General features: G+C 56.8%; 2 protein-coding genes and 1 long non-coding RNA gene across 3 annotated transcripts; 2 read left to right on the top strand and 1 right to left on the bottom strand.

Annotated features, from left to right (window-relative positions):
• Positions 1 to 2,631: 2,631 nt before the first annotated feature.
• Positions 2,632 to 7,724, bottom strand: HTATIP2 (HIV-1 Tat interactive protein 2). The gene is made up of 5 exons (XM_054210935.1): positions 7,491 to 7,724; positions 7,303 to 7,410; positions 7,077 to 7,214; positions 6,300 to 6,361; positions 2,632 to 5,733 (listed from the first exon to the last, which is right to left on the bottom strand). The coding sequence occupies exons 1-5, from the start codon at positions 7,659 to 7,661 to the stop codon at positions 5,508 to 5,510; spliced, it is 705 nt and encodes a 234-aa protein (XP_054066910.1). The 5' UTR covers positions 7,662 to 7,724; the 3' UTR covers positions 2,632 to 5,507.
• Positions 6,553 to 9,105, top strand: LOC128913411 (uncharacterized). The gene is made up of 3 exons (XR_008467946.1): positions 6,553 to 6,678; positions 7,041 to 7,220; positions 8,729 to 9,105. It is a non-coding gene; the product is annotated as an uncharacterized LOC128913411 (long non-coding RNA).
• Positions 9,106 to 9,629: 524 nt separating this feature from the next.
• Positions 9,630 to 11,815, top strand: LOC128914118 (1-phosphatidylinositol phosphodiesterase-like). The gene is given in 3 exon segments (XM_054212700.1): positions 9,630 to 9,690; positions 10,422 to 11,355; positions 11,358 to 11,815. Coding segments are annotated over 2 exon segments (1,023 nt in total). The 5' UTR covers positions 9,630 to 9,690; positions 10,422 to 10,472; the 3' UTR covers positions 11,498 to 11,815.
• Positions 11,816 to 12,758: the final 943 nt, after the last annotated feature.

Below are 12,758 nucleotides of genomic sequence, written 5' to 3'. Positions count from 1 at the left end.
TGCCAGCCCCGTAACCAATGCCTTCTGTCCCGCCGCAGCTGGCCCCGGCCCCAGCAGCGTCTGGATTTTGTTTTCTCCTCTCTAAGCTCACACGGGGTGGGGAAAAATGTGGTTTTTCTGGGGTGAGCTCAGGTAATCAAATTTGAAAGGCCAAGCTGCTGTTGGGGGGGGCTTCAGGAAGCCCACAGGGTTTCCTCTCAATGACATATCAGGCTCCGAGTCTGTATTTAGAAGAGCCAGGTATAAATGCTTCATTCAAGTGGGGTTTTTTCAATGAAAAATGTCACTTTCATAAAAATAAAAGTGCTTAGGAGAAGTCCTGCTGTTGATTTAAAGGCTGTGGCTAACACCAAAATACCCACAGCTTCAACAGTGGTTAGCAGCTGGTGGGTAACAGTGACTTTTGTTCTGGAACAAAGTCATTTTAGTGTAATCTTAAAAAAAATAAATCTTTTAATCATAGCAAATGTTCTGCTTTTATTTGACAGTGACACTTCGATGAGGCCTAAAAGGATTCCCACTCAGAATTTTGTTAAGTGGAAAATTTAGACCCTTTTTCCATTCCTTTTCAGAGTAGCCCAGAGCTGCCCCCGATGTGGGATGCAGGGTCTGAGCAGGGACCAGTCCTCCCGTGTGGTTCTGCCCCATTGCTGCCCCACCAGGACACGGCCCCTTGCCCACCTAAAGCTTGGGTGCTGCACGGCATTGCAGTGTTTCTGTTTGTTCAGGTAAGGTCTCTTTGATTGCTCCACTAAAGCTCGCAGTCACGGAGCCAGTGCCTACCTATGGTGGTGACATCTGTGGCATGAGTTCCTCCCGGACTCAGCCAGGCACCCAGGCAGGCACAGTGTCGGTGCATCCCCAGAGCAATGCTGCCTGCTGAGAGGCAAATCATGGCAAAGATGGGGACCAGCCTGGCTCTGAGGCGCCCTGTAGCCGAAACCCTGACTTGGTGGCTCCCCATGGCCACTCAGGGGGAGAATGAGCTGCAGCCAGCAGCCGCAATGGAAACACTCCTAACACTGCTTAGCAGTTACTTGGAGCGGAGAGGGTAACTGCAGCCATCCCAGGTGTCTCCCTCCTGGCTTCCAGCCAGGATGTGCCAGCCCATCCTCGGCAGTGTCACCTGGGGCACGGCTCATCACCTGGGTCCGCATGGCCAGACTAGAGACAGCACAAGGGGAAAGCCCTCAAACACACGCAGGGCGGCTATGGGGGCCTCAGCGCCAGCTCTTTTGCAGTTTGTGTAGTAGGACCTAGTCCAACACCAACACAGGTCTTTGCCACCCCACAGCGGTGCCCGTGCAGTGACACCCGCCTGTGGCACGGGCGCACAGAGGGTCTGCGGCTCTGCTCTGCCTTCACCTCCCGCTCCACCCCAGCCAGGGCATCCCCTTGTCATCCTGCACGGGGTGCGGGCTCAGGGTTCACCCTGAAAATCTGCCACGTGCTTGTTCCCAACCTCAGCTGCCTGGGTGACTTTGAAAACATGCATCCAAGTGCTTTGTTTAACACCCACAGCTAGGAGCTGGGAATAGGTGACCTTATTCCCAACCTGGCTATCCAGACTCCAAGGGCACTAATGGCCTTAATTGCCCTGACCAGCCCCACCTGCCCCCTCAGCCTGGGGCTACATTTAAGCTCAGCCCTGGGCCCCCTTTCCTCTTCTGAGCGGTGTCAGAAGCGTGCCCGGCTCTGGCTCCTGGATGGACTTTGGACCTGCATTGCAATCCTATCTCCTGCTCTCCTGGGATTATGCAGCAAATGACATCTGCATTTCAGCATGTGAGTGCAGTAACTGAAAGCTAGAGGTCTGCTAGAAAACATCTCTCCCTGGAGAGCCTGGGTTAGCTTTTTACTGGTTTGCAATGGAAAACGAATGAGAAAAGTACACTCTAAAATTTCAGAGGACGAGATGCTTGAATGACTTTCCCCTGGGTTTGTGCTGATTAGAGACCCCCAGACGCACCTAAGCGGGGCTACCAGACCTGCCAGATGGGGGGGGCTGCCCCTTCTTGCTGCCCGGCATTGACCCACCAACTCCCCTTGTGCCTCACATGGCAGGGAAGGAAAACACGGCAGCCGCAGAGGATGGAGGTACTTTGCTCCCTCACAGGCTGCTATCGTTTTGCCCTTTTCACAGAGGAGCTGGGGGCAGGCTCTGTTATTAGCATGGAGGTGCCTCACCCCAATTTGGGGGTAGCTCAGAGCCCAATTGCCCCATCTCGCTGCAGCTGGGGTGCAGCACCCCAGCTGTCTGAGAGACTGAGCCTTGGCTGTGCTGGCTGCCCTCGGGAACAGAGAGTGTGTCAGGGCCATTCCTTTGCTAGCAGGGATGTAACCGGGGTATCCCGAGTGCCAGGTTAGGGCCTGCCAGCTGGGTGGCTCCTTTGGGGGTGCTTTGCCAGCCAGCTGGGCACCTCCCGGCACAGAGGGGAGCAGATGGCGAGAGGTGCCAGCGGTTCTCACAGCTGCTGGGCTGGGAAGGGTAGCGGGGCCATGGGACCGCATGGGGAAACCCCCGCAGCCTCAGGCTCAGCTGCCGAGCCATTGGGAACGCGGTTATTTTTTTCCTCATTAATCTTCAGTAATAAAGTCAGCATTGGAAACCCCGAGGGAGCTCGGATCTGTGGGATCAGGCAGTTTGTGTGAATGCTTTCCAGCAGCCACCAAGCACCCCTTACGTGCTCTCCCCCACTCCTATGCTGGGGACATGTGTCCCTGGAAAGCAGACAGCCTCTCCAGACCTCCTGCTGCCTGGAGGGGCCCAGAGCTTTGCCCACTGAGACCCCCACAGAGGAACTGGCTCTGCCCCTTAAAGACTTTTACCTACCTTCATCCCAGGCAAATCCTCTGGTCCTGTGGCTCTGCCATGGTTCAGTGACTGATGCTCTATAATCTCTTTCACAGCCCCAGGGTGGGGGCTTAATAAATACACAGAGCAAGTTGGGGAAACTGAGGTCCAAAATGAGTGATGAAGCTTCATGTGAGAGAGTTATAAGGAAGCCAGACCATGCGCTGGGATCGCAGTTGTGCATTTTAGCAGGGACTTATCTGAAACACTGAAAAAGAAGCCATATACCATTGAGCAGAAACAAGGGTTACACAGAAATAGTTTGTATTTTCCGCAGACCTTTGTCCAGTAAGAAATGTTTGGTTTGTGTATTTCAAGGCCTTAGAGTGCTAAGAAAATATTTCCAATAAGAAACTACCCAGACCTTCCTTTTCTTCCCACGACAGCTTAATTTCTTTAAGAGCCCTTCTGGGAGAGCTTTTTGGAGATCCAAGTGCACTCCAAGGACCAGATTGTCTTGTGTACACAATGGCTGGTTTCCTCCAAGAGTGCTCTAGGTTTGTGCCTTGCAACTGCCCCCTCAAAAGCCACGTGGAATCTCCCATGACACCAAATTTATCCTGGGCTCTGTTATTTCAAGACTTTATTATCCTTTCTAACAACTTGCCTTTTATAGAAGGCAGCCTCGCTGCTTTGCAGTTTCCTGGTTCCCACCGGCGCTTTTTTTTTAAAATTAGCATCATATTTAACAACATATTTAGCATCATATTGGCTTTTTGGTAGAGGGATCACTGTAATTCTCACCAAGGCGAGTATTTGGCAGTTCATCTGAGCGCTCCTTCTGGCAGATTTTTAACCACGTGTTCTAAAAACGGGGTTACGAATATCCTTTTCTTTTTTTTTTTTCCCCAGTGCCTTGGGACAGTCATGCAAATGTGTATCCCCTAAGGAATGAACCCAGCGTGAGCTCCTTCACAGCAAAGGCCAACGCAAGTAACTCACCAAGCTTTTTCGTGATGGCTCTTTCCTTCTCATAGAGCCTGATCACATCCAGCCCCCAGAGCTCTCTGGAGAGCTTTCTGCTTCTCACATTGTCGTGACTGATTAATTTTTATGCCTTTAGGATGCTTTCCTCAAGTCTTCTGTGGCCTGCCTTTCACCTGTAACTTTCCAGAGCTTGTATTCTTTTTTCACTCTCTCATCGGTATGCAATTTCCACTTCTTTTAAGGTCTTGCCACTTCAGGTGTTCATTTCTACTCCCCTGTATAAGCACATCACCTTTTCTAAGACCAGCCTACCTCTCGTTTCCCTTTTGACGTTAAATATTACTTTAAAGTTACTGCCTTTGCTCTCACCAGGACAGTGTGATCAGTAATTACGGCTCCGTGGCCCCTCATTTGTTCCCTTTGAACTAAGCTCTGCGCGTGGTTCAGGAGCCACTCGGGTAACACACAGTGTGAGGTTACACCATCCCACTGACTCCATCAGCCTTCTGAGGTCCAACCTGATGGTTAAAACGCTCATGTAAGAGGAAGGAGACAGAGGATCCCAGCTCCCTCCACTTGCTGCATCCAAGTCACTGACACAGGAGCCACGGGTGAGGTCGAAGAGGAGAAAACCCTGGAAAGCAGCATTACCCGGACCACTGGGACTCTGGCCAGCTGGGAACTCTGGAGTCACGTAAATCCTGCGTCCCAGCTGCAGAGCCACCAAGTTCCTCAACCCCAAGCGCAAGGCCTGAGAACAGCTGGGGCCACGGCTGGGACACGGTGCCGCTCCTCGAGCCTGCTCTGTGCCCGCAGCAGGGATCTGCTCCCCTTCCAGGACCCGAGCAGCGCAGGGCAGTGGCAAGCCCACCCCAAGACATGCACAGGGCTGGCCTCACCTCCTGCACCCGCAGAGCACCCTTGGGAACAGGGCTGAGCTCTGGCTCACTGGTGTCTGCAAGGAAAGCCCAGAGGAGCTGGCGGTGACAGGTGTTTTCAAGTCAATGCACATATTTGCACGGCGTTTATGCTGCTATAGGTACTAATACATAGGTGACAGCCTGGGTGTGAACAGCAGCATCCCTGCAGTGGCCTCTCTTCTCCCAGAGCAGATCGGCAAGGACAAGGCACATGCTGTGTGTTTGCAGAGACCTGATGCAGGCAGAGCCAGTGCCCCAGGAACAGCAGCAGCTGCTGAGCTTCTAGGATCTCTGCGCTCCAAACGGCACTGGTGCCACCGTGTGCTCTATGGGATGCAGCCACAGCAAAGGCAGCTGGGCACCGTCCCTGCCTTCCCCCGTCTGTCTACAGCCTGGCCACTTGCCCGCGTGCATTCCTTCCAGTGTCACCAAAAGACACAATCTGTGAACAGATGCGGTTGGGCAGGCAAGGGGCAGGAGACAAACACAATTTCAACACACAGTTGGCACAAACAGACCAGTCATACCATTTTATTTGAGGCCTGGATTCAAGAAGTTGCCTGGATTACACCATTTTTACCCAGATTTGCATGCTGGATTCAGGCAGCAGAGCACATTGTTCCTCCTCACCCACCAGCCAGCACCTGCAGTTTTGATCACTTGACAGAATCAGCTGCCATACGAAGTGCACCTCTACCTCATTAGCCATGCAAGCGCCCCGCTCCTGTCCCACGTGTGCATTCATCCTCGGCCCAGAGGAGCATCTGCACAGTGAATCAAGCCCTTTCCTGCCCTTCCCTTTCACTCTACGTGCCCTCCTGTGGCACTGTCTTTCCCAGCTCGTGGATGGCCGCATTCTCCAGCACCTCCACCTTCCCTTTGCCCGGCTGCAGCACACTGGCCACCATAGCCCTGGCCACCGTTTCCACAGGCACCGAGTAAGCAGTGGGGAAGACCTTAGCCACAACACCCAGAAACTGCTGGGCCATCCACTCTGCGGGGCGGGACTCCCGGCGCTTGCACAGCAGCACCCTGCAGAGCGAGGAGGCAAGGTGGGTTAGCATGAAACCGTTCCCCCTGGGGAAAAGCCAGAGACCGGGGACCCAACCCAGCTTGCTAAACCCACATGCAGGCCATGGGGCTTTGGCAGGGTCCTGAAATGCGACTGAGCTGAGCCCTGGGACACTAAACTCCATTCCCCGCAGTGCTGCCAAAACCAGGATGCCAGTTCTCCCAGGCAGCAAGAGCTGGGAGGATACAGGTGAGTATCCCTCCTGCATAAGGTCAAGGTCTGTGCGGAGATAAGCTTTGACCTATGTCCCCCAACCCCTGCTTTCCACCCAAGCCTCTCCTCCTTGCACGGCACGTGACACTAGCACTGGGACAGGCCGTGGGAAACCACTGTGCTTGCTCCCTGCAGCATTGGGAAGCAGTGTGTTCGTCCAGGAGCTGCATTTGCAGCTGGTGGCTTTCTCCAACTCCCCTTCCCAGCCCTCCCCTTATGCATCCTTTCTTTCTCTCTTTCTCCATCTCCCAGCCCGCTGCCCTGGGAACCCTCCACCTGAGTCCTGTGCCCTCCCTCCTCCACCGCTACTCACGCTGGCCGGAGAATGGTACACCGATCAAAACCAACAGACTGGACCAGGTTCTCCACCTCTCCCTGTCAGAGCAGTCGGGCAGGACAAAAGAAGACAAGGATGAGTGCAAGCACTGTCCCTGACACCCTGTGAATGGGCAGGAGGGAGTTGCTGAGCCATGGACAGGATGGCACTAATGCCAACTGGCACCGCTTGGGCAACGAGCAGCTCTCCAGGAAAAGGCAGTGTGGGACGAGTGTCCACAGTGGACACGCTGACAGTTAGTCAGCAGCACACCCTTGCAACCATCGTGCTAACTGCAACTGGACGCTCCTCAAAACAGTATCTGGACACAGCTGTCCAGCCTGGAGATCCCAGCGCAAGGCACTGGCAGACAGCAGTAAGTCCAGCAGATGTTGGGGGCTGCAGCACACAACAATGGGGGGGAAAAACCTTTTGTGATGGGTATGGTGCCGCCTGGGAAGCCTGTGGGCTCTCTACCCCTGAATATCGAGTCTCACCTAGACGAAGCCCTGAGCCTCCCCACCTAGCTGTGGGGAGCCAAGGTCGGGCTGGAGACCCCAGAGGGTCTTTCTGGTGGTTTGAAGAGGGAGATGGATGCTGCACGCAGGTGCTGTGCTGCTTTGGATGAAGCAGCTGTCCTGCCAGCCCCTTTTCCTCACCCCTTTGTCCCCCGGCACCAGCAGGACCCTCGGAGCCATTTGCATCTCGTGACACCTCATCTCCTGCTTCCTTCCCGAGCACCCCAGGAGGAGCCCACCCCAAGGGCTCCCTCACCTTCACGCGGAGGTAGAGGAAGCGGCTGTCCTGGTTTGCCCCCTGGGAGGACTGCAGGACAAAATGTTTGCAGCCCCCTGCCCGTGCCAGCTCCGCCGCCTGTGCAACGTAGTCGCGGTCCACGCGGACGAAGCCGTCCTGCAGGTAAACGGGGAGAAGGAGGGTGAGCACGGCGGGGGAGAGAGCAGGCAGAGGACCGCGGGGCGGGGGGGGTGTCCCCACTCACCGCTCCAGCCTTGGCCCTGGTGGTGCCCAGGCAGCAGAAGCCGACGTCGTGTCCCCGGAAGGCGGCGGCGTGCTCGCTCAGCTGCTCGAAGTCCACCACGGCCTGCTCCTGTGGGGAGGCCCGAGGGTCAGCACCCCCTCCCGGGCCGCCCCCCGCGCCGCCCCCCGCTCCCCCGCTCCCCGCCGCACCACGGCCGCCGCCGTCTCCTCGTCCAGGCTCAGCCGGCGCCGCCCGACCAGCGTCACCCTGGCGAAGAGCTGCCGAGACAACAGCTCCCGCAGCAGCGCCCGGCCCGTCTCCCCCGAGGCGCCCAGCACGAAGCAGGCCCTACCGCCGCTGTCACTGCCCGCCGCCGCCATGCCGACGGAGCAGCGGGAGGCGGCGCGGCGGCGGCGGGGCGGGCCCAGGCGGGGAGCGGCTGCGCTGCCGCCCGGCTTGGCTTCCGCCTGCCCGGGGTTTGCTGCCGGGAGAGTCGGCGTCTTCCCGGCGGTGGGCTGGCGACGGGCGCAAGCTGCAGCTCCGTGTAAGACAAGAGCCTTTTTCAGGGGCCGGGGGAGGCTGCAGGGTCTCTGTCCCCCCAGGGGACCCCCCTCAGCCTTACTGCTGCTCCCAGTGCTCTGTGAAGAACGTCTGCTGGTGTCCCCACACCTTCTGTCCCTGCGTCCAGTGTCATAGAATCATAGAATTGTTTGGGTTGGAAGGGATCTTAAAGATCGGCTAGTTCCAACCCCTTGCCCTGGGCAGGGACACCTCCCACCAGACCAGGTTGCGCAAAGCCCCATCCAGCCTGGCCTTGAACACCTCCAGGGATGGGGCAGCCACAGCTTCTCTGGACAACCTGTTACAGTGCTCATAGTTAAGAATTTCTTCCTAATATCTAATCTAAATGCCCTTGTGGTGGGCAGAGCCCATGGCAGAAGGAGGATCTCTGCGCCCTCCCTGCTTAGGCGCAGGGGATGTGTCCTGGGAGGGGTGCTCAGATGGGTCTGTGACCTGCTGGGCGGCTCCTACCCAAAAACCACTGGGGTCAGCGTGTGCTGCCAACCAACCCTGTAGCTGTGTCCCCAGGGCAGGAGGTGAGTCACATGCCCTCCCACCCCCCCAGCACCAGCTCTGCACCCCACCACAGCCATGGCGCCTGCACCCCAGCGGTGACGGCAGCCCTGTCCACCGGCAGCAGTCTCGGGGTTGCTCCATTGTCAAGTGTCTTCCAGTGCCTGCCCCCACTTTCCCAGGGGACCCTTGATGAGCAGGTCCTGGGGTGCGCTGGTATCCTGGTTTGAGTGACACAGGACTAATTTCTCTTCTAATGCTTGGGAAAACTGCATTTTTAGAAGACTCTAGTGTCTGAATTTGTGAAAGTATTTACTTTATAGCCAGCTAGGCTATATGGGTTTCAAGGTCTCGGTGTTTTCGAATTCATCAGGTGCAGCGATGAGGAGGAGCAAGACCCAGGCACTTGATCCAGGCTGGCCCACAGGATTATTTCATACCATGAACGTTAAATTCAATATAAATTAGAAAGTTTGCTGAGAAGCTCTCTCTCTTCTATGATGGTTGTGATCCCAAGAACTTCTTGCCCCGGTGACAGACCCCTGAGCACTTCCCTTCCTCCTGAAGCCGCAGCGCTCGCTGTGTCCCACATTTGCTGTCCCCTGCTGGGAGTGCACAGCTTACTGCTGAAAGAATGGCCCAAGTATAATCCTTGTATAATTTATATTGGTATTGGGATCAATACTGGTTTTTTAGTATTATTAATGTTAATTAATTAGTCTTATTCTATTAAATCTGTTTATATTTCAACCCTCAGGTTTCCTTGCTTTTTTCCTGACTCCTTTCCCAGGTGTGTGTGTGGGTCATCAGGTGATAGAATAATTGTCTAAATGACAATACATCGTTGTGGGTTCCTCAGACCATAACAGCTGGTAAGCACTGCTCCAGATCCTTGCCTGGATGTTGTCCCTCTGATGGGGACAATGGCAGTCATCACCAGGGGGGTCCAGGTCCCACTGGGAGCCAACCTGGGGCGTGGCTCTGGAGCTGGAGCATGGGCACCTGGGGGGCCACTCCCCCATATAGCGTCAAGGGGCCCTGAGGCACCCCGATCCCGTTTGTCCTGATTCCTGGAGAGGGAGGTGCAGAGGCCTGAATGGCTGCTTTCAGGATCAGCCAGGCAATTTTCCAGCCCGGTGTGTCTGCCAACGCTTCCCTTGGCCGAAGGCTGAAGATGAATCCCCAGTGCACGTGCCATGTGTGAGGCAGGACGCGCGTCATGGCTGTCACCAGGTTAATGGCCAGCATCCCGCTCCACCTGCCAGTGTGTCGCTGGCACCCGCGGCTGTGTGCCCTGTCTAGCGGGCTGCACCCCGCAGCCACAGGCAAACCCAGGTGGGTGCAGGAGGGGGAGGCTGGGACATGATGGGGCTCGGGGGTAGTGGGACAGGTGCTTGAGAGTGGGAGGGGAACCATACTGTGCGAGCGTGGAGTATTGGCAGCAACATGTGTGGGGCACGTGGTATGCTGTAGGGTTTCATGGGACGGTGGGGACAGCTCTAGAGACCTCAGCACAGCAAAGGCATGGACCTGCTGGAGCAGGTCCAGAGGAGGGCCACAACACGATCAGAGAGATGGAACACCTCTCCTATGAAGACAGGCTGAGTGAGTTGGGGTTGTTCAGCCTGGAGCAGAGAAGGCTCCGGCGAGACCTTATTGTGGCCTTCCAGTACTTAAAGGGAGCCTACAGGAAAGATGGGGATAGACTTTTAGTACGGTTTGTTGCGATACGATGAAGGGTAATGGTCTTAAACTGAAAGAGGGTAAATTCAGACTAGATTTAATGAAGAAATTTTAGGGCAATGAAACACTGGAACAAGTTGCTCAGAGGTGATAGATGTGCCACCCCTGGAAACATTCAAAGTCAGGTTGGACGGGGCTCTGAGCAACCTGACCTAGTTGAAGATGTCCCTGCTCATTGCAGAGAGGTTGGACTAGATGACCTTTAAGGGTCCCTTCCAACCCAAGCTTTTCTATAATTCTGTGATTCTATACCTCTAGGGATGGGTGGGACTGGGATGCATGGGGGCCATGCCCACTGCTCATGGGCTGCTTCTCCTCCACAGAAGGGTTCGGTGGGGCCCGCCAGGTGCTGGGGTGCCCGGTCTCCCACCAGCATGGAGGCGCGGTGCCGGCGCAGCGCGGCGTTCGACTGCATGCCCCAGCCGGCAGCCTGCTGCCCTGACTGGATGGCGGGGCTCCCCGACGCCCTGCCCCTCTCCCGCCTCTCCATCCCTGGCACCCACGACTCCCTCAGCCTGTTCGGCGGCCGGCGCCTGCGTTGCCAGAGCTGGGGCCTGGAGGCCCAGCTGGCGTCCGGCATCCGCTTCCTGGATGTGCGCTGCAAGCTGGCGCGGGGCGAGCTCCACGTCTACCACCTCTGCACCTTCCAGCGGGCCAGCCTGCGGGGGGTCCTGCGCCGCACCCTGCGCTTCCTCTGTGCCCACCCCGGTGAGGCTGTGCTCATGCGCATCAAGGAGGAGCTGCCCATCTTCTCCCGGCCGGGCTTTGCTGCCGAGCTGCACCGCTGCCTGCTGGAAGAGGGACGGGGCCGCGTGTGGTGCCGGGAAGAGGTGCCAACGCTGGGCCAGGCACGGGGAAAGATCGTGGTGCTGGAGGCACTGGCGCAGGAGGTGCTGGGCATCCCCTACGAGCAGCTGAGCATCAGCGATGCCTGGAACGTCCTCTCACTGGAGCGCAAGTGGGCCCGGGCACGGCGGCACCTGGAGAGGGCGGCCGGCGGGGACCCCACCACCATGCACCTCACCTTCTGCTCCGGCAATGGGCTCTTCACCTGCCCCGAGGAGGTGGCCCGCTTCGTGAACCCGCGCTGCTACCAGCACCTGCGGCGTCGGCGGGGGCAGCCTGTGCGCTGGGGGGTGGTCATCTTGGACTTCCCTGGGGCAGGGCTCCTCCGGCTCATTGTGGAGAGCAACGGCCCGCTGGCCAGCGGACACGCCACAGCGGACCCCAGCACCCCCGCAGGACACTCGCGGCACCCCCACAGCAGAGGGGACGGGCACTGCAGCCGGCACAGCTCTGCTCACTGCCTGCGCCAGTGCCCATCCAGACGGATGCTGCTGCCGGCCCCACGCATCTGCCGAAGGACGTCAGCGCCTGTAAAGCAAAAGCGGGTTTCTAGCTCTTGCTGGGCACCGGGAAGCCTCCGTGTGACGATGGTGTGACAGTGCCAGAGGTGGCAGAGGGTTGGCAGCTCTGGTCGGAGCTGGGCAGCCTGGGGAGCTGCCCCCTGCATGCTGCTCTCCCCTGAGGAGCCAGGTATGGTCTTGGTGTGGGGCTGGGACAGCCAGGTCCCCAGCAGAGCAGCAGGGATGGGTGGAGGGAAAAGGTCCTGCCTTGTATCCTCTCAAGCCAGTGAGTCCACCCAAAATGCCTCTCTGCAAAACAGTCCTTTTCCTTTCAAGGGTAAATAAAAATAAAAATAAGTTAGGAAAGCATACCCTATGTTGCCTTGCCATTTTCTAGCAGAAATGAGCAGAAAAGACCTTTTGCTTTTGCTACTCAGCTGTGAAAGAGCCTCTACCCCTCTGCCCATGGCTGAAGCACAGTTATATTGGTGTTTGTAACCACCTTGGTCTTAAAGCAGAGCTGCGAGAGGTCGGAGGAGGAGGAATTCATTTCAAAGGTGATGACAAATGGTTAGGAGCATCCTTCCCCTCATTATTTTAGCTTCTGTTTTTCTCTTGCAGGGGCTTGCCCCAAAAGTCAGGACTGTTAGAGAGAGGCAACTTGAGCAAATGCCACTGATCCCGTGCACGGAGAGCTGGATGGCCACAGCAGCAGCGATTCAGATGGGGCTACCCCATCCCTGGGGTTGCACACACGGGGGACACCACACAGGGCAAAGCTCTGTGGTTTGCAACAGTGTGAGCAGTGTGGACAGGGTAGTTTGTAGATCCACAAAAGCAAAGGGGTTGAGGTGTACAAAATTAAAACACATGTTGTGCCAGAGCCTGCCCTACCTGCAGAAAATAAATCAGCAATTTAAACAGACTGGCAAGTCACAGGACACAGTAGCTCCTTGGAGCAGAAAGATAACCGAGATCCCAGGGGAGAAAGCATCAAAATGCCGGCTGCGCCGAAGGAGGGAGGTGAGAAAGAGAAGAGAAGAGCTCAGCCCTGGCCTGCCAAAAGGTGAAGAATATCCTCAAGGATGCTCCTGTCTCGAGGGAAAATGCAGCTGGGCTCAGTGCCTGCCTGAGGGGTTGCCACAGGATTTCCTGGCTGGAGAAGAGGATATTGTTCGCTCCACAGGGGGCTGGCCCTGGCTGGAGACACAGCTCTCGGCGCTGATTATGTTCATCTGCAGGCCCCAAGTGAGCTGCGGTGGCCACGCAGAGGACAGAGCCCATGCTGGCACGAGCCAGACGGGAGGGGAGCAG

The sequence above is a fragment of the Rissa tridactyla genome, chromosome 8, assembly GCF_028500815.1.
Source record: "Rissa tridactyla isolate bRisTri1 chromosome 8, bRisTri1.patW.cur.20221130, whole genome shotgun sequence".
Lineage (NCBI taxonomy): Eukaryota > Metazoa > Chordata > Aves > Charadriiformes > Laridae > Rissa > Rissa tridactyla.
The sequence above is the reverse complement of the archived record's forward strand: the minus strand, read 5'-3'. Positions and strand labels throughout refer to the sequence as shown.